Below are 26,083 nucleotides of genomic sequence, written 5' to 3'. Positions count from 1 at the left end.
TGGGGTAATAGCGCTGGGTAGTGAGGATGCTTATGAATATGAATCTTGGCTCCATCTCTTAACACTGTGTAACTTAACCCCCCTCATGAGGCTTGGTTTTCTCTTCTATAAAACGGGATGATAATACTATGTCCTCCATAGGGTTGTGAGAATTCTGAGAGAACATACATGCATCAAGACAAGGCCTGATACATAGCAATTTCTCCATAAATTCGTTGTTATTGGGCAGCCCTGGTGGCGCAGTGGTTTAGTGCCGCCTGCAGCCCAGGGTGTGATCTTGGAGACCCGGGATTGAGTCCCACGTCAGGCTCCCTGCATGGAGCCTGCTTCTCCCTCTGCCTGTGTCTCTGCCTCTCTCTCTATGAATGAATAAATAAATAAATCTTTTTAAAAAAATCGTTGTTATTGTCATTGCTGATGATGGTGTCCATCTGTGCTTAAAGGGAAGGGGAAACTATGTGATTTCAGGGTGGGGTTCCAAGATTCCTAGAGAGGAGACATCTCAAGCATCTTTATCTTCAGAGTTTGAGTTCATTCAGCAAACAAACATTTACTGAGCAGCTACTATGAGCCAGGAGTTCTTCTATGCAATGTTTCTCCAGTGATGAAACTTATATTCAAGCGCATCTCCTAGATAAATATAAATAACTAAATGAGCAAGTAAAACAACTCTGAATAGAGATCATGATTTAAAAGCAAGGAAACAGGGACGCCTGGGACGCCTGGGTGGAGGTGAGCGTCTGCCTTTGGGTCAAGGCAGGAACCTGGAGTCCCGGGATCGAGTCCCACGTCGGGCTCCCTGCATGGAGCCTGCTTCTTCCTCTGCCTGTGTCTCTGCCTCTCTCTCTCTCTCTCATGAATAAATAAAATCTTTTTAAAAAATAAAAATAAAAGCAAGGAACAGGGCAGGTGGGGGTGGGGATGCTACTTTAGACCGTAGCTTCAGACAGCCTGAAGAGGTGATATTTGAGAATAGACTTATTCAGCTACACAAACAGTAAAGGGCAAAGGGCTTCAAGGCAGGAATCTGTGGAGAGTTTGAGGGAAAAATCTGGTGTATTTGGAACAGCGTGAGTGAGGGTGGAGGGGAAGACCTTCCACTGGTGTGGAGATGGCCACAAGGGGAAAGCTGAGACTGAATTTTCAACCTGATGTGTCCCCTCAAAACCTAGAGACCTCTTGGGGGGCGGACTAGGAGGGGAAGGCGGTGCGGGGGCCTTGGCAGCACCTGGGACAGCTCTCTCGCTGTCCATGGTGCTGACACCCTGAGACCCGGTTCCCACAAGGGAGAAGCCATCATTCAACAATGGGGAATGGGGTATGAGAGAGGAAGTTCCCTACCCTGGAGGTGCTGGTGTTCCACATATGAATAGTCAGGACGTCAAAAATGAGTAATAAGAGGTGCCTGGGCGGTGCAGTCGGTTAAGCGTCCTACTCTTGATTTGGGCTCGGGTCCTGATCCCAGGGTGGTGGAATCAAGCCCCACATTGGGCTCTGCACTCAGTGGGGAGTCTGCTTGAGATTCTCTCTCTCCCTCTCCCTCTGCGCCTCATGCTCGTGCTCTTTAATAAATAATTAATTCTATTTTTTATTTTTTATTTTATTATTTTTAAAAGATTTTATTTATTTATTCACAAGAGACACACAGAGAGAGGCAGAGACATAAGCAGAGAGAGAAGCAGGCTCCTCATAGGGATCCCGATGTGGGACTCAATCCTGGATCCTGGGGTCACATCCTGAGCTGAAGCAGCTTCTGGGAGGTAATTAGGTCATGAGGGTGGGGTCCTCATGAGCAGGATTAGCGAGTGCCCTTAAGAGAAACCCCAGAGACATCTCTCACCCTCTCTCTGCCAAGTGAGGGTACAAGAAGTCAGCACTCTGCAATGCAGAAAAGGCCTTCCTCACCACCCAGCCGTGTTGGCACCTTCATCTCAGATTTCCAGCTTGCAGAAGGGCGAGAAATAAATTTCTGCTTGTTTACAAGCCGCCCAATCTTGGTCCTTTTTATAGCTGCCTGAACTAAGATACCCAGGACCTCAGAATGTGAATATATTTGGAGACGGCAACTTCATGGAGGCAATTAAGTGAAAATGAGGTCATTAGGGTGGGCCCTGATCCAATATGACCGGCGTCCTTATAAAATGAGATTAGAACACAAAGAGAGAGAAAGAAAAAGAAGGCCACGTGAGGACATGGGGAGAGGATGGCCATCTGCAAGCCAAGGAGAGAAGCTTTAAAAGGGACCGACCCTGCCAACACCTTGATCTTTGACTTCTAAGACTCCAGAATTGAGAAATAAAGGTCTGGTGCTGAAGCCCTGCAGCTGTGATACTTTGTTCTGGCAGCCACAGCCAAGCAGTACACCTGAGGACCAGGGTGGGGGTAGGGGTGGGGAGCTCCAGCCCATCTCCAGCCTGATCTGAGTCCTCCTTGAAGACTAGTGCTCTCCTAGTCCACAGAGTCGCAGTTGGGGCGCTCGACCCACCCCAGTCAGTTCTGGGATGGTTCAAGTCAAGGAGGGGAGCTTCAGATAAGTGTCTAGAGACTGAACATTCATGAGCCCAGGGCTGTTCTCGCCCAGCACAGCCTCTCTGGGCAATGTCATCCATCCCCGTGGCATCAATCTCCACCACTGTCCTGGTGCCTCCAGAGGTTCCCAGTACAGATCTCTTAAGTTCCCCTCCCGAACATCCAGAGACCCTGCTGTCTCCCCTCCAATGGCCCCTGGAGCTGGAGCTCCTCAGATTGAACATGGTCAACACAGAGCCCAGCATCATCCCCCGCTCCTATTCCTTTCCCTACATTCCATCTCGGTAAAGATGCCCTCCCTGGCCACCTGTGTCAACGAAGGTGTCCTCATTCTCCTTGGCATCTCTTGCCCCATGCCCTGTATCACGCATCAATCTCTGGGTTCCGACAAATTTTCTTGTAAATGTCTCTCAGGCACTGTCCTCTCCTTACCACCCCCTGTCCGCTGCCCCAACTTAGACCTCCCCATCTCTCTGAGGTCCCCTGTAATCTGTCCCCTCCTGGAAACATGGATCTGACTATGCTCCACTCAAAATCCTCCCAAGGCTGCTGCGTTGCTGGTGGTGTAGCCACGGCGAAGAAGAATGATAGTTCCTCAAAAAGTGATTAGGGTAGCCTATGACCCAGCAATTCCACTTCTGGGCCTGCACCCAGAGGAAGTGAAAGCAGGGACTCATCACTGGATACATAAGATCTGTGTCTACAGCAGCCACTATTCAAAATGCCCCAAAGGCAGAAGCAACCCAAGTGTCCGCTGACAGATAAATGGATAAACACAACATGGTGCATCGGTACCGTGGAATACCATTTAGTCTTAAAAAGGAAGGACATTCTGACACCAGCCACAACATGGATGAATCTTGGGGGCACCATACTTAGTGAACTAAGCCAGTCACAAAGGGTCAGATACTGTAGGATTCCACTTCTATGGGAAGCCACTCCATAGAGACAGGAAGTAGATGGTGGGAGCCCGGTGCTGGGGGAGGAGATGGGGAGTCAATGGCTAATTGGGGCAGAGTTTCAGTTTCAGGTGAGAAAGTTCTGGAGATGTATGGTGGGGATGGCAACACAACAATGTGTGTGTGTGCGTTTAGTGCCTGTGAGCTTTACGCAGAACAGCACGTGATAAAGGCAGGGACTGGGAGCCCCAGGAGGCCTGCAGCACATAGTAGGGGCAGTGGCCAGGAGCCAGGCCCAGGCTAGAGTCCTAATGTCCAGGTTGGTCATGTACTACCTGCATATCCCTCCCCAGGTGAAGCCAGGGAGGCTCAGAGAGTTTCAGTAACAAGCCTGAGGCGACCAGGAAGAGGCAAGGCTGGATTTTCACACCAGGCAGTTTGGCTCCACAGTCTAGAGACACCGAGACCTTGGGGATGGGTCTCAGCCCACTGTAGGGAGAATGAACGCTGCACTGATTCTGTGTGACCTCAGCTACATTCACGGTAAAGCCAATGCCTTGGAACTTCTGAAAGTCCTTAAGCTCTGTGCATCCGTGTGCGTGTGTGTGTGCACACGTGCCTGTGCATGCACACGGGGTGCCCTGGGAACCAGGCTCTGTAGTGCACACAGTAGGGACAGAGAGGATACACAAAGCTCTAGCATACAGTAGGACCAGCTAAGCACAGAGGCTGTGAGAACTTAGGCAAATGAGGGGTGGGCCAGGGTGGGCCCCCAAGAACATCTGCAAACCCCCCACCAGGGGTGCACATGGCATTTAGAGGTCCCGTAGGACTACAGGGGAATTGTACTCACAGTGGGGGAAGCTAGTCGGGCCTGACACCGGGCCCGGTCACGTGGGTACATGGACAAGCTCCAGGCTGTTTTGGCGCCAGCTCCAGTCATCCTAGTCATGGAAGGTGGGCAAGGTGCCCCCCTGAGCCCAAAGATGACACGAGGCCACTTCCAAGAGAGGAAGGTTTATTGGGAGTGACTGGTCATGGTATCAGTGCAGTGCTGTCCCTCCCCTTGGGGGCAGGGCAGTCCAGTGTGTGGGCCCTGGGGGCTTGGGTTCAAGGGGGACCCAGGAGGGTCGCAGGAATAGCAGCAGGCAGAGGAGTGAGCCACCCTCACAGGGCTCAGCCCTGACCCAGCCCCAGGGGGACCCCTCTCGAGGTCCTCAGGCATCTGCAGCCGTGGTGGGAGGCTCCAGGGGCACACAGCGCCGGTGCCGGAGAACTGACTTCTCCTCCTCCTGCAGGGACCGGAGTGCCACACATAGCAGCCAGCACGGGACACTGGTACACGTGCCTGCGTCGGCCACGTAACCCTACCCAGTGGAGGGCCCGGGCCACCCATTCTCACCATCTCAGAGGCAGTGCTGGGGCTCGCGCCCTCGGGAGACCCCCCTTCATCCCGTGAGCAGTCAGGGCCCGCATCCTCCTCATACTCCGTCAGGCAGTCCGACTCCTCCCCTGCAACCAGGCAGCAGTGTGAAGTGAGGGGGTGCGGGCTGGCCTGGCCCCTCCAGCCATCATCCACGCATCCCGGGCCCAGCTCCCCCAACCCCAAGGCGCCCTGGCGCCTCACCATCGGCACAGCCATCGGAAACGTAGCTGGTTGTAGGGGGCTCGATCCGAGACACAATCTCCGCCAAGTCGGTGAAGCCAGAGCTGGGGAAGGCCAGCACCTGTGGAGTGACCAAGTGAGGGACTTAGCGCGGTGGGGGGGGTGGGGAGTCGTCTGTGGGGTCCTGGAGTGTCAGGGGCTGTGGTGTCTTGGGGGAGCTCTCTGATCTGAGGGGCTCAGCTAAATCCAAGGAGGTCTGGGGCCATCTGAGTTCTGGGGTGGGGGAGTCTGTTGCTACGCGTGGCCCCGCTGGGGCAGGTCGCAGGCTTACGTCCGCACGGCGGCTCTCGTTAAGGTCAGCAGACCTCCGGTCCGTGAGCATCTTTTCAATGATGTCGCCCCGGCTCCAGCCCCCGAACACCGCCTTCCCGTACTGGTAGCCCACATCCTGCAGGAAGCGACGAGGCTGGAGCCGTGCCTGCAAACCCCATTCCCCTGGCGTTTTCCCTGCCTCACCTCCTCTGCTCATCTCCAGTCTGTTGACCCTACCTTGGCCCCTCAAAAGCCTGACGCTCTGGGGGAGCTGCAATCGGAACTCAACCTATTTCAGAGGCGGCAGCATGTGGCACACCTGTCCCCGTCTTCCTCATCCTGTGCCCCTGCCAGACATGACCCACCAATCGCTCTATGACCTTTTGCACTCAGCCCCACGCAGTGTGCCAAGTGCCACACGGCACAAGACGATGGCGTGTAAGCGCATTTCAAGGTCTGCGGATACGCATCACGTCTGCAGACGTCACCATCTGCCAAGCTCATGACAGACACCACTAATCCATCATGGCACACTTTCCCGGTGGGCCCGGGGCTCTGGGCAGCAGCTCCCGACCAATTTCAGCTGGCGTGGGCTAAGCCGTGCTGTTCGGGTCAGTAGCATGTGACATATACACACACGGCTGCACACCCCGCCCGTGCTTGTGGCAAACAGGACTAAGTGACCAACGGCTCTCAGTCCCGTCAATGCAGAAAGGGTGTTGAAAAATCTCTCCTGTGCTTCAGGCAGTGCAGCGGCAGCTACTGGGGAGCTAGCACTAACACGGCACATGCACAGCCACCTGCCCCTGCCGCACTCACTGCAGACATCACACATCAATTACCATTGCGCTGCTCACGGATCCCACTTGGGAAGGGAGCCCTACAATCCTTCCCCTCGTGTCGCTCTGGGCTTTAGGTAGTAAAGCTCTGGCGGCCCACCACACTGGCACCATGCCACTCCCACCCGCTCACATAGATCTGATCGAACTTCCCGAAGTCCATGGTCTTGAAGCAGTCGATGGGCGGGCGCAGGTACTCGCAGTAGGAGCTGGACTTAACCACCTCCAGCTGCCGCACGCAGGACACGTAGGCCAGGCGAGACTGGATCTCGGCCATGTCTGGAACCTTGATCTTGTCTGCCCAGGGGTTCAGCCGCTTCCACAGCAGCCACCAGCCAGACAGGCTGTCCCCATAGGTGCTGAGGTCCGTCTCATCCTGGCTTCCCACGTCGATGGCGATGACTGTCTTGGCACCCATGCTGCGGGCGATGTCCGCTGTGGGGCCGGGGGGGGGTCAGCAGGCAGCGCCCCCCACCCCAGGGCCCGGGGCAGGGAAGTTCAACCCAGTCCCACAAACACCATCATGCAAATGGTCACACAAAAAAACCCATGCAAACAACATGCCGGTATGAAAGGGCACGGACATGGATGCCCGTGACGCTGAGGAGGTGGGGCTGGGCCATGGAGCTTGTAAGTCTGCGGGACCGGAGCCAGCGGGACGGAGGGGATGGAGGCAAAGGGACAAAGTTGCTGGGAAAAAAAGACACCAGGTTAAACACATGAGAGGGGGACAGAGAGGCAGAGAGACGTAGAGTCACAAGGCCACCAGGACACAGAGACACAGGAAGATAGAGCCAGAGAGGCAGGGGGTCCAAGGCGCAAGGAAACAGGGAGAAGTGTGGAAGTCAAGCCGCAGGAGAGAAGCACAAAGAAGCAGACACAGCAACAGGGAAAGAGGGATCAAAGAGAGAAATCAAAGATACGGAACGAGAGAGAGCCTAGGGAGGAAATCGGGGCTGAGACGGGGACAGGGGGCAATGACCAAGAACGAGGGGGTTCAGGGAACCAGGAGAGAGGAGTGAAGGATAGGTGATGGCCTACTAAGGAGGGTGGTGTGTCTGTGGGTCCATGTCTGCACGTGTGTCCCACTTAGGGTCCCTGAGTGGGTCTGGGGGGAGGGGAACAGGGTCCTGCAGCCAGGACCCTGAGAAATATCTGAGTCTCCACCAGACTTTGCACAAGTCCCTCATGAGTTTATTGGTGTGTCGAGGAACATGTGTCCACATCTGATCCCCAGATGTGGATGCATCTGTGAGTGTGTGTGTGTGAATGCACACTTCTTGTCTCTATCTCTATACGCACACCTGGGCGTGCGTTCCTTCCAGTCCCCGTATGTCTACATCAGCACTTGCAAGTTCCCAGTGCCAGTCCGCCTGTACACCTGTCTACACACACCCACACGTGTGTGGCTGTTAGTGTGTGAACCTGCACAGAGCAGGTATTTGCCAACGGCAGGAATTTGCCAACTTTTTCTGTAAGGGGCCAGAGAGAAAATAACTTTGGCTTGACAGCTATGTGGCCCCTTTCACAACTATTCAACTTTGCCGCTGTGAGCACAAAGGCAGCCACAAGACAAGGCATAAGTGACTGGCTGTGGCCACGAGCCAATAAAACTTTCTTTACAAAATCAGGCCCGGGGCAGGATTTGCTGCAGTTGGCTGATCCCTGGCCCAGCCTCCAGGGCCGAGTGTTTGGGTAGCTTGCACATACATCAACTTGTGCGCACTCACTTGTGGGCATGTGGAATCATCTGCACACCCAGCTCCTGCTCATCTCTACGTGTGAGGTCAGCAGACCCGAAAGCTCACCTCTAGTGCACAGGTCCTGCCACCCGCGTGTGTACTCCTGTGCACGTTCAAGGCAGCGTGCAGTGCATATGTAGACAGACTGGTGTGCATGGACACATGCCCTATTTCGTGCACACGTGTGTCTAGCCATGTGCAGGTGTATGACTATGCTACCTGCAGCGTGAGCACGTGTGTGGCTGGAGTGAACCCATACAGGTGTCCCACGGTCTCCGTACGCTCCTTTGCACGTGTGCATGCGTGTCTGCATGTGTTCATTCACACTGACCACAGCACAGGGATGCACTCAACTCCATACACGTTCATCTGTGGGCACTCCCACGTACCTGCTGGTGCCCGAGTGTGCGCATGTGGCCTCCCGTGCACCTGTCTGCATGTGCGTCTGCACATGGGCCCATCTGCTTACGAGTTCACCCGTGCATCTTTACGCACAGTGGGGACCAGGGGAGCGGGCAGCCACTTGCCTGGCAGGTTGTTGATGTAGCCGCCGTCCATGAGGAGGTGCCCGTCCTTCGGGTCGCACAGCGGGGGCAGGTAGCCCGAGAGCGTCATGCTGGCGCGTACGTACCGCCACAGGGAGCCTGCCCGGCAGGACACACAGACACAGACACGCACAGACACGCTCAGACATGCTGGAGGCCCGGCCAGCCCGGTGGGCTCGCTGACCTGGCACGTTGTTGACATAGCACCCGTCCACCAGCAGGTGCCCGTCCTTGGGGTCGCAGAGTGGGGGCAGGTAGGGGCAGTAGGAAGCACTGGCCCGGACGTAGCGCCACACGCAGCCTGCGGGGACGGTGTGAGGGGGTGAGGCGCCTGACTAGTGTGCCGGCCCCCCACCCCTGAGGAGAGACATACCTGGGGCCTCTGGGGCATTAGTGGGTGATGGTTAGTGCTCGGCAATCAGGCCAGGGTGGACGGTCACTCATGTTAACAATGTCCCAGCCGCTCAGCTGCCCTCCCTGCACCCCCTCCCCACACAGCCACAGAGGTTGTCGTGGGGCCAGCTGGGGGCACCCACCATCTTTGTGGACACGCATGGCTGAGGCGGTGATGTCCGTGGTCACATTGAAATACGGCAGCCACAGGTCCTGTGGGGACAGGGACCACGGTGGGAGGGGAGTGAGGATTCCTGTGGGGGGCAGGTGGGGCAAAGCAGGCCAGGGAGGAGGGCCCACCTCGATCTGCTTGTCCTGGAAGACTCGATGGATGCTGCGGTTGAAGGCCGAGCCGGTGAACATGGAGGTGACAGGGTACGTGAGGTCCAGCACAGGCTCCATCACCGAAGTCATGCTCTAGGGGCAAGGAGGCCAGCTGGGATCAAACAGGAGTGACTCGGGGTCACTATCCTGCAGGTCACAAGGGATAAGCAAGGTCCTGGAGCTACTGCCATCGGGACCAGGTGGGATTCACAGATTAAGTCAGGAAAAGGCAGAGAAAGCCCAGGGGCCCCTCCAGGATGGGGTGCTCCTGCAGTAGGTGGGCCTCTCCCACCCATGCACACCTTGGCCCACTCCCGGGCCCGCTGCTTGGTACGACTGGCACTTCGCTCCTCTGCGTACAAGGCCCCGATGAAGGAGCCGATGGATGTGCCACCCACCAGGTCGACAGGGACGCCTGCCTCCTCCAATGCCTTCAGCACCCCGATATGTGAGCAGCCCCTGCAAGGGAAAGGAAACTCAGGGACCCACCCAAGACCTCTGCCACACTGTCCCTCTCCCTCCTTTCCCCTCTGCCTCCCATCTCCCCCCACCCAGGCAAGGAACAAGTACCAGCCCCACCCAGGGAATAAGCTCCACCCCTAGGCACTCAGGCCCCCTAACCCCGCCCCTCAGGGTGACCCCCACGGAGCAAGCCCCGCCCCTCTCACCTGGCCCCGCCCCCACCCAGCACCAGGGCGATGGTGTTGCCTGTGAGCACCCGTGCCAAGCGGGAGAAGTCGCTGTGCCGGTCCGCGCGCCTCGAGAAAACCTTCTCGTAGAGCTCGTGCTGGGATGCGGGGTTCGGGGGACATGGACAGAGAGGCATGAGGATGGGGGTGCAGGAGGCAGTGTCTGGACCAGCACGGCTCTTGCCCCCACAGGCTTCCTGCCCCAGAGAGGTCCCTCAGAGGCCCCCTCCTCCCAGCGCTGCGCTCACCAGCTTGGCAGGGCTGCGGCGAGAGAAGAGGCGGCGTGGACAGCGCAGATGCAAGTGCCCCGAGCACCAGCTGCGCATGTTGAGCCACTCCACAGTGCGCGTAGGGCCTGGGCCTTCCTCACGGTGTAGCAGCACCAGCTGCTTGAGGGCACGCACTGCTGTATTCTCCAGCATTTGCTCCAGCTGCAGTCGAACGGAGCGTGGAAGTTACTCAACTTCGGTCATTTCCTCCCCACGCCCACAGTGAAGGTGCACGGGGTGCAGGCACCCAAGGGCAAGGGATCAGGTCCCGGGGGTGAGGTCACTGTGCAGTCTCCCGACCTGGCCGAGCGTGGGCTCCTGGTCGCCCAGGCCCACGATGAGGATGCAGTCGGCCTGGCGTAAGCAGCGGACTGTCCAGGGCGTCAGCGATGCGTCAGTCTGGTAGAGCACTATGCGGTGCGCATCCTCCTGCTGGGCAAGCCACCCTGAGAGCCGGAACTCCTGGATGCTGGGTTAGGGGTAGGGATGCGTCATCCTGGGGGCTGCTCAGGGGTCACACACCTCCCAGAAACCATGTAGCTAGGCTACTGGGAGGAGGGGAACTTAAGACACCAGGCCCCCACAACATGTCCACGCCCCCAGGGGCGACCCAAACCATGTTCTTCCACTGAGTGGATGGAAGGGGCACGTGCTCCTTGGTTCACAGCCCAGAACTCAACCAGATCTGAAAGGATTCTAGGCTTCAAGTCTAGCCCCCACTCCTCCAACTCCGACCACATACCTATCCAGAGCAGAGGCCCCCAGGCGGGCCCGGATGATGTCACTGTTGAGGAGGAGCGTGGGACCTGGGGATGGGTGGGGATGGGTGGGGATGGAGAGTTAGGAACCCAGGTCAAGAGAACGGGGGTGCCTGTCTCGCAATCCACCCCCATCCCCACTGACCCACCCGCTGACCACTGCCCCACCCACATACGCCCTGCCCCACACAGACCAATGGCCTGTTCTCACCACCCCCCACCCCCCAACTAACCAATCGCTTGCAGAGCATGCTGCAGCTCCAGAGTGAAGGCCACCATGGGCACCTCGGCACACACTGGCAGGACGGCCACTGTTGCCAGGTTGCTGGCTGGGTTGGTAAGCTCCGAGTGAGGGGGAACGCCTAGTCCTGAGCCTGCAGAGACCCCAAAGAAGGAGTGTGTGATCCTGAGTCTGGAGCAGTAGACCTGTCTCCTCCTCCCCAGAAACCCCTGCCCTTCATCACCTGACGGAGGTTTAATGACGAGATTATGGACCCAAGGCCTCACTGTCCCATCTTGGTAAGACCTAGCCAGCTGACCTTCAGTTTGGAGCCTAATCTCAACAAGAATCCATCACGTAACTCTATGACCGCTCCACTCTATGCACGGATGGATTCATGCCCCTACCCTATCTGCCCTTGGTGCTTCTGTCCACTGAAGGGACCTGAACACAAAATGGGACAGAAACAAATGTATTTTTCACCCATTTACTGCTTCCCAGCCTTTCCACTAGCATCCTAGACCAAGCCCTTACTCCCTTCTCTTGCCTGGACCTCTCGCTGCCTCCTCCCCTCCAGCTGCTTCCTGTAACGGTCTCAATAAAGTCCCGAGCTCCCAGCCCCATCCCCCTCTTTTTCGCCCATGCTCACTTTCCTCCTTGCAGTGCTTCAAAACCACCAAACCCTGTGCACAGGGCCTTCCTCTTTCTTGTAAATGCCAGACCCTATCTCATTTGTCAAGTCTCAATTCACTGTCCCCCAAAAAACCTCCCTCCCTCCCACAGTCACACTCCATCGACCTTCTTATGTTTTCTTCACTGTATGTATCAGCTTGTGACCTCACAGTTTTTCTTTGTATTTTTAAAATACTTGGCATGCTGACCTGTAAACCCTTCTAGGAGTCTTGTCTGCCTCTCCCCACCCCACACTCATCACAGAACCTAATACATATTAAGTGTTCCCTGGAAAACTTATCTGTATCCCATCAACAGAGAGGTACTCAGGGGTCAGAGATCTTAATGTTTCTGCCCCAAAGGCTGCCCCACAATTGTGACAAGGGTGGACCAATGGCCTGATGGAAATAAATGGGCATTTGTACACATGGATCAAGACTGAGGTAAAAAATTCTGTCAGGCAAAACCCTGAGCATGGGAGGTGGTCCTTAGCCAAGGCTCACCATTGCCCTCTACCATCCAGGTGTCAAAGCTGAAGGGAGTAAGAAGGGCAGGTGTAGAGGTCGGGCTGGTCCAGGGTCGGCTCACCTTTACATAGAATCTCAGGCCTGTATTTCCGGGCACCTAGAATCTGACTCCATTCCCGATGTACCCTAACTCAGCGAACCACACCTTCCAGCTGGCCAGTAGCTTCAGAAGCCACTTCCCAATCTGGTCCCTGGCCCCCCCGCTCTACCCCACGGACTTCATTTCCCAGCATATCCTTCTAAGGACTACCTCTCCCAGTGTGCTCAGGATGTAGACTCCATCCTGCCCCGCAGGCCCGGACACCCAGACACAAGCTCGTGCCTAAAGACTCTGCCCTCAGCACGACAGATACTTCCATGAGAAGCATGGCCTGGGTCTTGGGCTGTTTCCTCACATGCCCAGGACCCCAGATCCATCCCCCACCCATGCTAGCAGGCACCGGAAATCAGATCTCACTCCTTCTTCAAGCCTGCCCAGAGCGTGGTTTATCCTCCGGACCCCATTTCCCAGCATGCCCAGAGCTTAGGGCTCCCTTTCCCAGAGTGTCCCAGGTGTCGGACTGCATCCCCCAGCATGTCCAAGGCCAGCTGGGTCTCACCTGGGAAGGGTCCTTGCAGCTGCTGCAAATTCCCCAAAATTTTCTGGCTTAGCAGGTGGATGAGGCGAGTCACGACCTGAGGCGTGGGAGGCCGGCATTCCAGTGAGGCGAGAGGGGCAACTGTGCACGTCCTACTTTTCTCTCCTCCTACTGGGGTGCCAGGGTCCCCATCACGTGGGCCCCATCCCCAAGAGCCCTGCTCTCACTCGGAAGTTTTGCTGCCTCCCTGGGGTTCTATCCACCCCCTAACCCCCCCACCCCTGTCTGTCTCCATGTCTCCACTACTCTGTACTAGGCCCGTTCCCCCCCCCCCGCCCCCAACCCTGCCCCAGCTTCCAGCCTCACCTGTGGGTATCGACGTTTGATGTGGCCCAGAGTGCCCTCCGGGAGTTTGGCCAGCTCCGTGTCCCGCACCGCGTGCACCGTTGTGGCACGTGGCTGCCGTGTCAGCGCCTCCACCTGGGGGGCCACGTGCGTGCATGACCAGGGCTGCTTGAGCCGGGAGGCCGGAGAGAAAAGGGGGAGCCGACCACGGGTGCAGACAAGAGGTACCACTGCCCTACCGTGACAGACTCCCCATACAGGTGGAGATCAAACCCCACTAATCATTAGGGCTTCGGGGAAAGGTTGAGAGCAGAGATCCATGCTCAGGAGGAGGAAGATTGTCTCCTCATCCAATAGAAGTCTGGGGATGGAGTCCGATTAAGACTCACCACCCCAAGAATTTGCCCCCTCCTCCTGCCCTCAGGAAGGAGCTGAGCAAGTGGACTGGGCTAGGCCAAAGGCTGGGAGCCGCCATCACCAACCCAACAGATTACCCGGGATGATGTGTTTGCTGGGAGGAGTGAGGGGAACCGTACTGGGAGTAATCAGAGGACGGTGGGTGGGGCGGCACTCACCACGCCAATGAGGTCCCCACGGCCGTACTCGCCCACCAGCTCCTTCTTGCCGCTGCCGCGCTGGATGACACTGCGCAGCCGCCCATTGAGCACAATGTAGGTGCAGTCGGAGCGGTCACCCTGCCTGGGGTGCGGAGAGGGTAAGACAGGGTTGGGACTAGGCCTTCCTCAGGCGAGGTCTGCGCTGCAAGAAGGGGCAGGGCTGTACCTGTACAAAGCGCGGCCTGCCTCCACCGCCGTCCAATCGATGGCAAAGTCCATCTGGCGCACAAAGGGCGACATCCTGGCGGCCACGGTGTGCGCAGCACTCAGCACCACACTAGGCTGTGCACGCATGATCCTGTAGGAGAAAGTCAGGGGTGCATGGGCTGGGGGGTGCCCTGGGACATTCCTTAGGAAGTGGAGAGGGTGGGTGATGGCCTGGCGGTGGGATCAGAAGGGCTCAAGCTGCCCTGGAAAAGCGCTGGGCATCCAGAGGGATGACCTCTACCACAGCAGAATGGAATCAAGTGGGGACCCTCCAAGTGCCACTCCCACCCCAACACTGGGTGGAGGTGCCCAGCCATACTCATAGAAGTCGGACTTAGAAATCCTCAGGAAGGTGCAATCACGCTGGGCTCTCAGTGTGAAGATGAGGGGCTCGCCCGTGAGCACTGCCAGCTGCCCCACCAGCTCCCCAGGTTGTGCCACGAACAAGCATACATCCTCTGCCTTGTCGATCATGCGTTGGTAGACATGCAAGCAGCCCCACAGCACAAAGTGCAGGCTCACATCCTGTGGGGCAGAGGCAGAGATGGGCACAGAGGCAGCAATCTCAGCCCCAACTCAGTTCAGTGCACCCAGAGGAATGGCTAAGGAAGGAAACGTTGAAGGAGGGAGTAAAGGCTTCAGATAGCTCTGGGCTGCGCAGCATATATATCGAATTCTCATTCAGCACCCAGGGCAATTGGTACTAATGGGTCACCAAAATCTAAGCCCAGACTAAGGTCCGTAAACTCTTTTTTTAAAGAAAAAAAAATATTTTTAGGTAACCTCTATGCCCAACATGATGCTCAAACTCACGACCCTGAAATCAAGAGTCACGTGCTCTATGAAGCCCATAAATTCTTTTCAGCATAGCCAGCAAGAGGGTGCAGGAACCTCTCTGCTTATGCTGGCAACTAGTTAGCCCATGTAAGAATAAAGCTGGACCCTTACCTAACACCATACCAAAATGGAGCAAAGACATGGATGTAAGAGCTAAAACTCTAAAATTCTTTGAAGAAAAGATAGCAGTCAATCTTTGTGACTTTGAATTTGGCCACAAATTCTTGGATATGACACCAAAAGTATAGGCAAAGTTAAACTTTTTTTGAGTTAAAGTTAAAACTTTTTTTGAGTTTCAAAGCACACTATCAAGAAAGTGAAAGGACAACCCAGAGACTGGGAGGAAATACTTGCAAATCACGTATCTGCTAAGGGTCCTGCATCTAGAATGAAGAATTCTTACAACTCAGAAACAAAAAAACATAACTCAATTTAAAAATGGGCAACGGCTCTGAATAAACACTTCTCCAAAGAAGATAAAGGTCCGATAAACACATGAAAAGATGCTCAAAATCAGGGGCACTTGGGTGGCTCAGTCAGTCAGTTTAGCATCTGCCTTCGGCTCAGGTCATGATCCTGGGGTCTTGGGATCTGGCCCCACATGGAGCTCCCTGCTCAGTGGAGAGCCTTCTCCTCCCTCTCCCTCTGCCCCTCCTCCCTGCGCATGCTTTCTCTCTCTCTCTCAAATAAACAAAATTGATAATTAAAAAAAGATGCTCTAAATCATCAATCACTAAGGAAATTCAAATCCAAACCATGAGATGCTCCTGTATACACGAGGATGACTAACATTAAAACATGTTAGAGAGGATACAGAGAAACCAAAATCCTCATACACTGCTGGTGAGAATGTAAAATAGTGCAGCTGCTTTGGAAAACAGTCCAGCAAAAATTAGAAGCAGTCCACCAACAGTTAGAAGTAGAATTGCCCAGACCCAGCAATGTGACTCCTAGATATAAACCCAAAAGAAATGGAAACCTACACCCCCACAGAAATTTGTACCAAAATCTTCAGGGCAGCATTATGCACAATAGCCAAGAAGTGGATATCACTCAAGTGTCCATCAAGGGATGATCAGGTAAACAAAATGTGGGAGACCAACATAATCGATTATTTCGTCATAAAGGAGTGACAGTGCACAGCGCAGTGTGGATGAACCTTGAAAGCATGATCCTAAGTTGAAAAAAAGTCAGACACAGAGGGCCACGTCATGGATGATTCCATTTATACGAAATGTCCCAAATGGGCAAATCTATATAGACATAAGATGAGGAGTTGCTTATAGCTAGAGTCAGCATCAGGAGGTAGGAGGGTGATAGCTAAAGGGTATGAGCTTTCTTTTCAAGGTGATGAAAGTTTGTTTTTTTTTTCTCATTTACTTGAGAGAGAGACCACACTCGAGCACACGCACAAGTCAGAGGCAGAAGCAGCAGCAGATTCCCCACTGAGCAGGGAGCCCAACTCAGGGCTCAATCCCAGGACTCCGGGATCATGACCTGAGCTGAAGGCAGACACTTAACCGACTGAGCCACCCAGGCGTCCTGAAAGTATTCTTTCAATTCAAAAGTGATAGTCGTGATGGTTGCAAACTTAACGAATGTACCAAATACCACTAAAAAAAAAAAAAAAAAAACACTGAATATTATATGTAAGTTACATATGAATAAATATATACAAACATAAAAAATACAAGTAAATATAAATATATAAATACACACACACACATTTTTTGCTCCCAGTTTCCTTGTTCCACTCTATCCCTGGTAACTTCCTTTTGTTTCCTAGAGATCAAATATCCTGTTCCTACCACAGGATATTTGCACAAGCTTTCCCTCTACCTAGAAAGCTCTTTTCTCCCCCTTACACCTAATTAATTCCTCTTCATCCTTCCTCCTTAGCTGGAGGCCACTTCTTCAGAGGTGCTACCCTGCCTAAGCCAGATTTTGTAAAGCCAAGAACATCTTTTTACATGTAAGCATGAAGTACATATGAGTTTACAAGAATAGTGTAATCCTTTGAGTTGGTCAGAACCGTGGGCCTCCCAAGGGCAGGGACCTTGCTGGTGTCTCCTGCCTCTGCAGCCCCAGGAGATGCACATGCATGCTGGAACCTTCTAAGACAGAAGTTCCAGACTCGGTTCGGGATATGAGTGGGAGTTACTAATATTAAGCTGCTACTTGTCATCAGATTGGGAATCATATGTCTCTTCGCTGTGGGACTTGTCAGAGCCTTGAATAACAAACGGTGTTCACTAAAAGATTCCACTAAGGGATTAAATAGCCGAAGTTTTCCAAATCTGTTTGAGCAGAGATCCTTTGTGATACAGATGTTCCATGAAGCACACTTTGGGAAATGTCTGTAAAGCAGAGTTTCTCAACCTTGGCACTATTAACATTTGGAACTAGATAATTCTGCTGTGAGGGGCTGTCCTGTGCATTCCTGCACCTTTGGCTTTACCCACTTATTAGATGCCAGTAGCACCCTCCCAAGTCGATAAAAAAAAGGTCTGGGGTGTAGGTGGGGGGTAAAACTGCCTCCAGTTGAAAAATTACTGGTATGAAATTCTGGAGGCAGGCAGAGCACATTAATGTCCCTCACAAAGATCTGAACCCCGCCCCTGCCCCCCCCCCCCCCAGAAGACTTGAGTGGCTGCAGACCACTGTGGAACCTTCTAGCCAGTCTAGTCTGTTAACAAGCCAGTCTGGGCTGAGTTGAGCCCAACAGAGTCACCCAGATAAGGAGGGGCCGGGCACCCCATGACAAGATCCACGGTTTGACTACACTTCCTCTGCCCCTGCTATCACAATCAGCTGGCAAAAGCCTCACCCAACTTCCTCTATAGGCAGGAGCCCATTCCTGCAATGAGCAGCTCGAGGTGACAGCTCAAGCAACAGATCAAGTGATATAACGGTATCCCAGGCAGCTAGCAGGTGGGCTGCCCCCAATTCCACACCACGCGCCCACCAAGCCCAGGTCCTCCCCTGGACCTGTCACCTCTGAAAACCTTAGCTAGTTCAGAACCATTCTTTAATCCTCGTGACAACTCTAGCAGAGTTACTGTTATTACCCTATCCCGTGGATGAGGAAGCTGAGAACTTTCTCAATGATTTGCCTAGGTCACAGAAGAAGTCAGGGTGGAGTGTGACTGCAACTCTGGCCCGGTTGCAATCAGAGTTTGCAATCAGACTCTGCAAACAGTCCAGAGCCCTCCTCCTCCATAATTCTGGCCTGTGAAATCATGACTAGGTCTCAGTTTCCCGACGTGGACAATAGAGGGATTCGTAGGATACAATTTCCTACACTTCCTGGCTGCAGCCACGGAGCACTGATATCCAGCTCCCAGGGGCTGCTTCACAGCCTCCAGGTCCAGATTCGGATCCATACACACCTATCGCACACCCATCCCAGCAGGGGCCCAGGAGAAGCAGATACTACGTCAGAGTATACCGAAGAATTGAAAGGCCAGAAAACAGAAGTTACAAGAAAGGCCAGGGCAAGTAAGAGAGATCTAGGGGTTGTGGTCTTCAGGTAAAAGGTTCAAGGATTAGAGAAAAAAAGCCAGTAGGTCCAGAGGACGTAGGGATCAGAGTCATAGCATTTAGGGTCAGGGACGGAAATCACACGTTGAGAGATGTACACATAGGGTCAAAGAGCAAGGACCAGAGGTCAGAATAAGGTCTTGGGTCAGACTTATATTAGAGACCAGGGCTCGGCCTCACCTGGTCCCCCTGGCGGGCGATGATGGTGCCAGCTTTGGCATGATGTAGCAAGACCCGGCTGTTCAGGAGGGATGGGTCCTGAAGAGAAAGGGGGGGTTGAGATGGGCCCATCTAGGCCTCCTTGCCCTCTTCTCCACGTCCCCCAGGACCCCATGGCCACCCACCTCAATCCGCATCAGTTTTGCCAGCTCCCGCTTCGCTGCCTCGAAGATGCTGCTTGTCTGGCGTCCCTGGTAGGGCCCGAAGGGGCACCCACCGGTGGCCAACTCGTCCTCGCAGTAGCTGTGCTCACAGGCACCTGCTGGCTGCTCCCGGGGCTCCTGAGTGGGGGTCTGCATGGGGCAGGGCCTGTGACCTCTGTGCTCCTACCTGACCTTCTTTCGGGGATGCCACCGTGGGCCAGGCCAGGGTGCTGGGAGGGCACTAGGGAGGGGGGCGCAGAGGGCAAGGCCTTACCCGAGCAGGAGCTGCCTGGGGCCCCCCTGAAGCCTCTTCCTGCAGGGACACGGAGATCCGGCCACGTTCATACGCCATGTCAAAGTCTGAGCGGGGGCCACCTTGCAAGCCTGCAGTGGGCAGGGGTATTTTGTAATAAATGATAAAAATGAGACTGATCCCAGTTGACTTATTTGGCTTATCTGTGCAGACATGACTACTCTACCACTGCACTCTCCCTCAGAATCCTTCTTAACCACAGCTGGGAAGACACCATCTCAACAATTACCAAAAAAAATCACAAGAATACAATTAGTAGGGCAGCCCCGGTGGCGCAGCGGTTTGGCACCGCCTGCAGCCTGGGGTGTGATCCTGGAGACCCGGGATCGAGTCCCGCATCGGGCTCCCTGCATGGAGCCTACTTCTTCCTCTGCTTCTCTCAATCTCTCTCTCTCTGCCTCTATGAATAAATAAATAAAATCTTTAAAAAACAATACAATCAGTATTCCCACTTCACAAATGGGAAAAATCAAGGCTGGTACACCTACATTCAACCCAAAAGCCTGATGGTCTCCCCCACCTCCCACCTGGCACCCCAAACCTGAGATGTCCACGGGCATGGAGATGCAGCGACTCAGCAGGGGGGCAGAGGGAGCCTCCAGGGATGTGGGCTTCACCGGGTCCCCTGGGAGAGACACGTGTACAGGCTCCTGCCCCTCAGAGCCACCAGGCCTAAAGCTAGGATTACAGGGTAGGGAACTGAGTGGGGTTTAGAGAGGGCTCAGCCCACAGTGTCTGAGGCTGGGAGACTGGGAAAGCGATTCTGATGGTTCCTGGGGCCAAGGCCAGGGCTCTCTGGGGGACTGGACCAGAGTCAGAGCTGGGTACCTAGCTAATGGGTCCCTGGGAAATGGCCAGGGTCATCTATGATACCTGTAGGTCCAGGCAGTGGGGCCCCGGTGGGGTCAGGCGGCCGGCCAGGAGTCTCCCGAGGCTCCTCAGCAGCTGAGGCACTGACCACCCGCTTGGAGCCACGCACAGGGCTGGTACGGGAGGGAAGGCCAGGGCTGGGGAAGAGGCGCAGGGGCTGGATCTCCTGGTGGCAGAGAGTACCCTTGTGGTATGTCCTGGGAGGCCTGTGTCACAGCCCCAGCCTCCCGCCCTGAGTTCCCTGTGCAACTCACGTGGCTAAACAGCTCGTTGGTCAGACCCAGGTAGTTGTGAAGTGCCAGAAAGGTGACCCGCTGCAGCCTCACCATGATGATCTGCGGGGGTGTGGCCAAAGGGGTCGGGGCCAGGGAGAAAAGGAGGGGAGATACTGGATGACCAGAATCAGATGACAAGAAGCAGGAAAAAATTAGGTCTAGGCATCAAGGGGGTGGGGTGTAGGGAAGGTCAAGGTTGGGAGCAGTAAGGGGCTGGCCAGGGGCAGAGGCAGGGAGAAACCCACAGTCAGGTGGCAAAAGCCTGGGGAGAAGGGGTGGAGGCAGCTCAAGGGAGGGGACAGCACACTCCCCCCCCAAGACCCGGCTGCTCAGGCCTGATAAGCACAGCTCGAGCCCCTCCTGGCCACTGAGCTCCAGCCCACAGGTGCCCGGGCTGGGGGGATGGGTCGGGGCAGGTGGAGGGAGGCCGGAGGCATGCTGACCTGTACGACCCGCACCAAGCTCTCGGGGTACTTGGTGAACACGGCGGAGAAGGCCTCCACTGGCAGCCGCAGCACTGTGGAGTCGCGGGCTGCCCGGGCAGACACCGTCCGCTGGGGGTGCTGGTGGCCCTGGAGGGGGATGGGGCAGGAAACGGGGGGGGGGGGAATCAAGATGAAGGCCTCCCTCGCTGCTCCCCCAGCCCACCCCAGTACCCATGCCTTGAGAGACCACTGGCAGCATCAGAGGGGACTAAGGGGGGATTGGAGCCCCCACAGGCAACTGTTTGCAAACCAGCCCCACTGACTGTCCTCATACCCAGCTTCTTTGTCCCCTAAGACTGATCACTCACGGTGATGACGTCCAGGATGCTCAGAAGGCTGTTGACACTGTCCCCAGGGACCACCTCCTTCACCACACACTCCTTCCCATCCTGAAACACAGAAGATGGGGGTGCTGACCAGAGCTGTCCCCACCCTGCGAACTGCCATTCTACTCCCTGAGCATGCCACCAGCTCTCAACCTCACCAACCAGTGATCACTGACACCTTGATCCCGAAACCACCAAATCTTTGACCAGCATCCATTTTCTGGCCATCACTAACCATAACTGCCGACTGTGTAGACCAACCCGACACCCCTGGGCATTCGTTTCCAACTCTTGCCTGCACGTCTCAAAAAAATCCACAAACCCTGCTGACCAACAGCAATGCCTATCCCGATAGCCACTGCCCATCCCCACTGCCCATCTCCCTGTGGCGGCCCGTGGTTGGTCCACTCACAGGCCCTGGCAGACAGAGCTCCAGCAGCCCATCCTGCACCACATAGATACTGGCATCTGGCTGGCCTGGCCGGAAGACATAGTCACCCTGGCTGAGCCGCTGGAAAACCATGTGTCGGCAGAGCTCCAAGAAGAGTGGTTTCTCGAAGTGGCCCAGCACCCTGTGAGATGGGAGAAAGATGAGGAGAATGCAGGAGGTCAGGTGAGCCCCCAGCTCTGCAGTCCTCCTCCCCGCCTGCACCCCAACACTGACCGGACATTCTTGAGCATGTAGAGCACCTCGGAGGGCAGGTGGGAGTTAGCCAGGTCACCCTCCGTCAGGTCAGCCTCCAGCACCGCAGGTGGGGGCTCCTTCCGCTGCAGCGTTGGTGCCTCCTTCTGGATACGCAGGATCCTGGTGGGAAGAGAGGGGTGCAGGGGGCAGGTAGGGAGAGGGCTCAGGCAGACGTGAGGCTCCCACATAACCTTTCCTCAAAATCACAAAAAATGGGGGTCGGCAGACTCTGGCCCACTAACTAAACCAGACATACTACCTTCTTCCTTAAAAAAGCACATAGTCACGGTCGTTTGTTTACGTGCTACCCGTGGCTGCTCTCACTCAAGCACAAAGCTGAATGATAATAACACAGCTGTAATAGCTGCAAAACCTAAGACGTTTACCGATCTCTTACAACAAAATTTGCTTTGATGTAGCCTCTAAGACCCCGAAATCGCTCCTTTGCTAACCATAACTTCCTGAGACACACCCTGTAGTGAAGCGGACCTTTGACATAAAACATGGGCGGACCCCAGAAATAGCTTCTCCATTCATCGTGGGACCCCTGACACCTTCCTTCCTAACACAGACCAGACCCGGAGACAGTCTCCCTACTGCAAGCAGAGCTCTGGGGTAGCTTCCGTCATATGAGGAGACCCCATCAGCTCCTCTGATCTTTGTAAAGCTCCCTGAGCTAGCCTTTGCTTCTAGATCTCAGAGAACCCTGAGATGACCCCTTCAAGGATCACAGAGATTCCTGAAATAGCTTTCTCTCTGTATGTGGAGAGTACAGATCCAGCTCTTCTAATAATCACAGACCCGAAAAAGCTCTCCCCTGCAGGTCACAGGTATTTACTGAGAGAGCCCGTCCCCTGGTCACAAGCCCCCTGAGATAGACTCTCTGGTATGAGCAGACCCCTGAATTAAACTCCATGATGTAACGAAATCCAGACGTAGCTCCCCTTCTCATCAGAAAGACCTTGGGCTAACCCTTGCCCAGATCACAGAAAGCTGAGCTAGCCCCCCGAAAGTCAGGACAACATCAGTGTAGCGTAAACACATGCTGCGATAACCCCCATGACATACAGATGTGAGGGGCAGACCAGACCCTCAACTGATCACGGAGAGCCTAGAGCCAGCCCTTCTACTGAAGTCATAAAAAGCCACGCTAATGACACATCTGCTGATCGTGGACAGCCCTGGGATGACACCTTAGTGGAACAACCCTTAGTGTGAAGACACCCTTGAGACAGACCTTCAGGTATATTCCATGATGTCAGGAGACCGACCTCACAGCCCGCTTCCAACTTAGAAAGATCCCTGGGAGAGCCTTTCTCAGAGGCTCTGAGATGGCCCTTTGCTGATGGCATGGAGCCCTGAGGAGTCCTTCCTATGCTTCTTAGAGCAGGAAGATTCTTGAAATAACTCCTGGGGAACAGAAACGCCTAAGATAGCCTCCTTAGTGTAGGAAGAACTCCAGGGTGGGTGACCTAGAGAGACGCTTTCTGATGTAGAGAGATGGCTGACATGACCCCTAGAAGACAAAAGCTAGAGACAGCCCCTCCGGTACATCATGGAAACACCTGAGTTAACCCCAGTGGATCACCACCTGTGTCGGGAGACCCTCGAACCAGCCTACGGGGAGACCCCTAAACGAAGTATCTGAGGACTGACTGGAGAGAGGTGACTCACAGACACGCCTGTGCTAGGGGAACATCCCCGAGATGCATCACCTCGGGGCACAGAGAGGCCAGAGCCAGCCTGTCCGGTGTGGGAGAGCTCTGAGATAGCCCCTCTGATGTGGGAAGACTCCCAAACACAGTCCGAGCGGTTCAAAGAACCCTTAGATACACCCTTTGGTGGGGGCTGATTACTCAAATGGTCCCTGAGATAGCCCCCAGTGCCAGGTACACCCAGTACAGCCTTACTTCTTGGCAATGTTGAGCATCTTAAGTTTCTTCTTCATGCGGGGCCGGGAAGTGGTGGAGACAGACGCGTCCACCAGGGAGGAAGTGGACTGTGATACCTAGGAGGATTGAGGATGGGGGGTGGGTGAACTGCCAGTTCAGACCGAGGGGAGAAGGGGCCAGAACCAGAGGCCCCCTCGTCAAGGAGGGGGGGCTTGCTGAGATGCGGAGAAAGGAAAGGCCAGACCTCTGTGCTCGGCGGGGACCCCGGGGTCCACACTCACCTTCCGCATAATCTTCCGACCGTAGAAGAGCACTTTGTCCCTCTTCCGGAATCGGTAGCGGGGCCCCTCCGGGGCTGGCGTTTCTGGGGGTAAGCGGAGAGAGAGGCACTCAGCTGTGCGCGGACTCCACGCGGCCAGAGAGGACACGGCGTGCAGGCTCCCGCAAGTCCCATCTCCGCTGCCCACGCCGCAGCCTCCCCGAGGGGCCCTCCGGGTCCTCACTCGGCACTCGCAGCCTCCGCACCAGCAGGAGGATGAGCACGGCCGTGACCAGCACCGCGACTCCGGCCCCAATCATCACGCCCAGCACCTGCGGGACGAAGGGCACTGGCTGCGCATCGCATACCCGGCCTGCCGAGCCCTCCCCGGAGGCCGGAGCGCCCCCGTCCCCATCCCATTCGGTCCAGTTCTCCGCCCCCGAGGAGGTCACGGCCGGCCCGTGCCTCGACGTCTCCATCTGCAGAATGGGCCGCCGCAGCTCCCTCCCCGGGGGCGCGACTCCTCCCGGCGGCTCCGCGGCCCGCGGTGCACGCCGGGAAACGTAGTTCCGTCTATACAGCTCTCGCGGGACCGCAATGATGAGCGCTAAGCATTTCGGGAATTGTAGTCCCCGCGGCGCTACACATCCCAAACTTTACCATTCCCGTTTGCAGTGGAGCCTCCATCAGTTGCTTCCGACTGGGCGGTAGGTCCGGTGCAGCCCGGAGTCCTGGGGAATAAGCAGCAGGAGGAACCGGTGCACGTCGTCGCTCTGGGCCCGTCTCTCCCCTGCCCCGAGTCCGAGTCCTGCCCCTTACCACGAGCCTTGCCCAACCCTTCGTACTCGCCGCTGGGATGGCTTCTCTGGCCGGGGACGGCTGGTGGGGCGCTGCGGAGCAGAGGGGGTGGTGCAGGTTGACCTCGAGTCCCTTGGCTCCCGGCCTGACTCCCTTCACCCACACGCCGGGCCGACCAGACGCCCCACGGATACAGCCCCACCCTGGGGCCAAAGGGCAGCCGTCCGGACGCCCACAGTCAGCCAGTCAGCACCTTCTCACCGGTCCCCGATGCGCCCGGCTTCCTCCCGCAAGTGGCCCCCTCCTAGCCTCAGCCCTGCAGGATTGTTCAATCCTGACCCAGCAGACCCTAGGACCCCACCCTAGGGAAACTGGGGCCTTCAAGCCATGGAGGTCGCCTGGCTTCTGACCCAAACCTGCCTTTGGGGAGACCCAGGGGCCGAGGCGCTCGGGAGTGCTGCTGGAAGCTCCCACACAGGGGGTCCTGGGGCGTGGCAGAGGTCTCGGAAGAATCCCGGGACGCTAGGAGTGGGGCGGCCTCGCAAGGTGTTACTGGCTGACGCTCGACTTACCCTCACGCATGAGTAAAGTTATGGGGTCTCTGACAGTATGGAGCATCACTGGGACTCTGGGAACGAACGATGCTGGCGCCATTACTGGGGACGTAACTAGGGACGCTGGAATTACTGGGGTCTCTGTAAAGTTACTGGGAGACCTCAGGAATACAGGACTATTATTGGGAAAACTAGGAGCGGGGTGGGCACGCCCCTGGGGTCGTTTGAGCTACAGAACCGGCCTAGGGATGAATGCTGGAATATTACCGGGACTTCTTGGAAGACTGAGGATGTTTCTGGCACCGCTAGTGTGCTAACGGAAATTTGGGGGAGTCCCTAAGTCCTGGAGATATTACCTGGAAAACTCACGGAAGACTAGACCCCGTCCACCCTAGCGCGCACCTGGCTACCGGCGCGGAAACACCTGCCGGGAACTGGGGGGATGGGAGCATCAGAGTCGGGGGCTACCGGCCATCGGAGGAGGATACATCTTGGGAAAGCCGAGGACTCGCTAACGACCCCCCGAAGGGACACCTCCGTGAGGGAGACGAAAACCCGGACTCACCCAGGGGCCAGCAACCAGGGTCCGCTCCGCGCCAACACCGGTAGCTTTCCGCCCAGCGCCCCAGGCGCGGCCCCTTTAAATTATTCCCCGCAGGGCGCGCCGCAGCCCCGCCCCCCATGTGTAAGGTCTCGCGCAGCCCGCCACGCTGTTTCGCGACGCCTTAAAGGGGCCGAAACCCGTGGGGCAAGGAACGCCCCTCCCTCTAGAAATGAGAACAAGTTTATTTCCCCGTTTATTTGACGCCCACCCCA

The 26,083-nt window shown here is 55.8% G+C and overlaps 1 protein-coding gene across 4 annotated transcripts; it reads right to left on the bottom strand.

The window, feature by feature from the left end:
* Positions 1–4,429: 4,429 nt before the first annotated feature.
* Positions 4,430–26,082, bottom strand: PNPLA6 (patatin like domain 6, lysophospholipase). 4 transcript variants are annotated; one of them, XM_077860090.1, is made up of 35 exons: positions 25,833–25,898; positions 24,735–24,805; positions 24,576–24,646; positions 24,160–24,247; positions 23,938–24,020; positions 23,675–23,772; positions 21,744–21,884; positions 21,492–21,651; positions 21,062–21,142; positions 20,712–20,840; positions 20,248–20,328; positions 19,997–20,159; positions 19,665–19,748; positions 19,085–19,194; positions 18,793–18,960; positions 18,629–18,706; positions 14,391–14,596; positions 14,031–14,162; positions 13,823–13,946; positions 13,269–13,382; positions 12,924–12,999; positions 11,139–11,279; positions 10,890–10,953; positions 10,448–10,616; positions 10,127–10,309; positions 9,858–9,976; positions 9,492–9,648; positions 9,166–9,282; positions 9,009–9,078; positions 8,455–8,571; positions 6,319–6,620; positions 5,366–5,482; positions 5,056–5,155; positions 4,831–4,940; positions 4,430–4,720 (listed from the first exon to the last, which is right to left on the bottom strand). In XM_077860090.1, the coding sequence occupies exons 3-35, from the start codon at positions 24,600–24,602 to the stop codon at positions 4,646–4,648; spliced, it is 3,984 nt and encodes a 1,327-aa protein (XP_077716216.1). In that variant the 5' UTR covers positions 24,603–24,646; positions 24,735–24,805; positions 25,833–25,898; the 3' UTR covers positions 4,430–4,645. The 4 variants fall into 4 exon arrangements, with proteins under 4 accessions (XP_077716216.1, XP_077716214.1, XP_077716213.1 ...); XM_077860088.1 differs by lacking the exon at positions 8,455–8,571 and adding an exon at positions 8,657–8,773 and having other exon boundaries at positions 24,576–24,805; positions 25,833–26,082; XM_077860087.1 differs by having other exon boundaries at positions 24,576–24,805; positions 25,833–26,077.
* Position 26,083: the final 1 nt, after the last annotated feature.

This window comes from Canis aureus, chromosome 19, assembly GCF_053574225.1.
Source record: "Canis aureus isolate CA01 chromosome 19, VMU_Caureus_v.1.0, whole genome shotgun sequence".
In the NCBI taxonomy this organism is placed as follows: Eukaryota; Metazoa; Chordata; class Mammalia; order Carnivora; family Canidae; genus Canis; species Canis aureus.
Note: the sequence above shows the minus strand (reverse complement) of the source record. Positions and strands in the feature narration are given on the sequence as shown.

Coding starts and splice junctions, on each gene's coding strand:
- PNPLA6 (XM_077860088.1), bottom strand. CDS start 25,950: ATGGGGGGCGGGGCTGCGGCGCGCCCTGCGGGGAATAATTTAAAGGGG. Junction 19,195..19,664: donor CATGCCCGTGGACATCTCAG/GTTTGGGGTGCC, acceptor TGCCCACTGCAG/GCTTGCAAGGTGGCCCCCGC. Junction 18,961..19,084: donor CCCAGGCAGCTCCTGCTCGG/GTAAGGCCTTGC, acceptor TGCCCCATGCAG/ACCCCCACTCAGGAGCCCCG.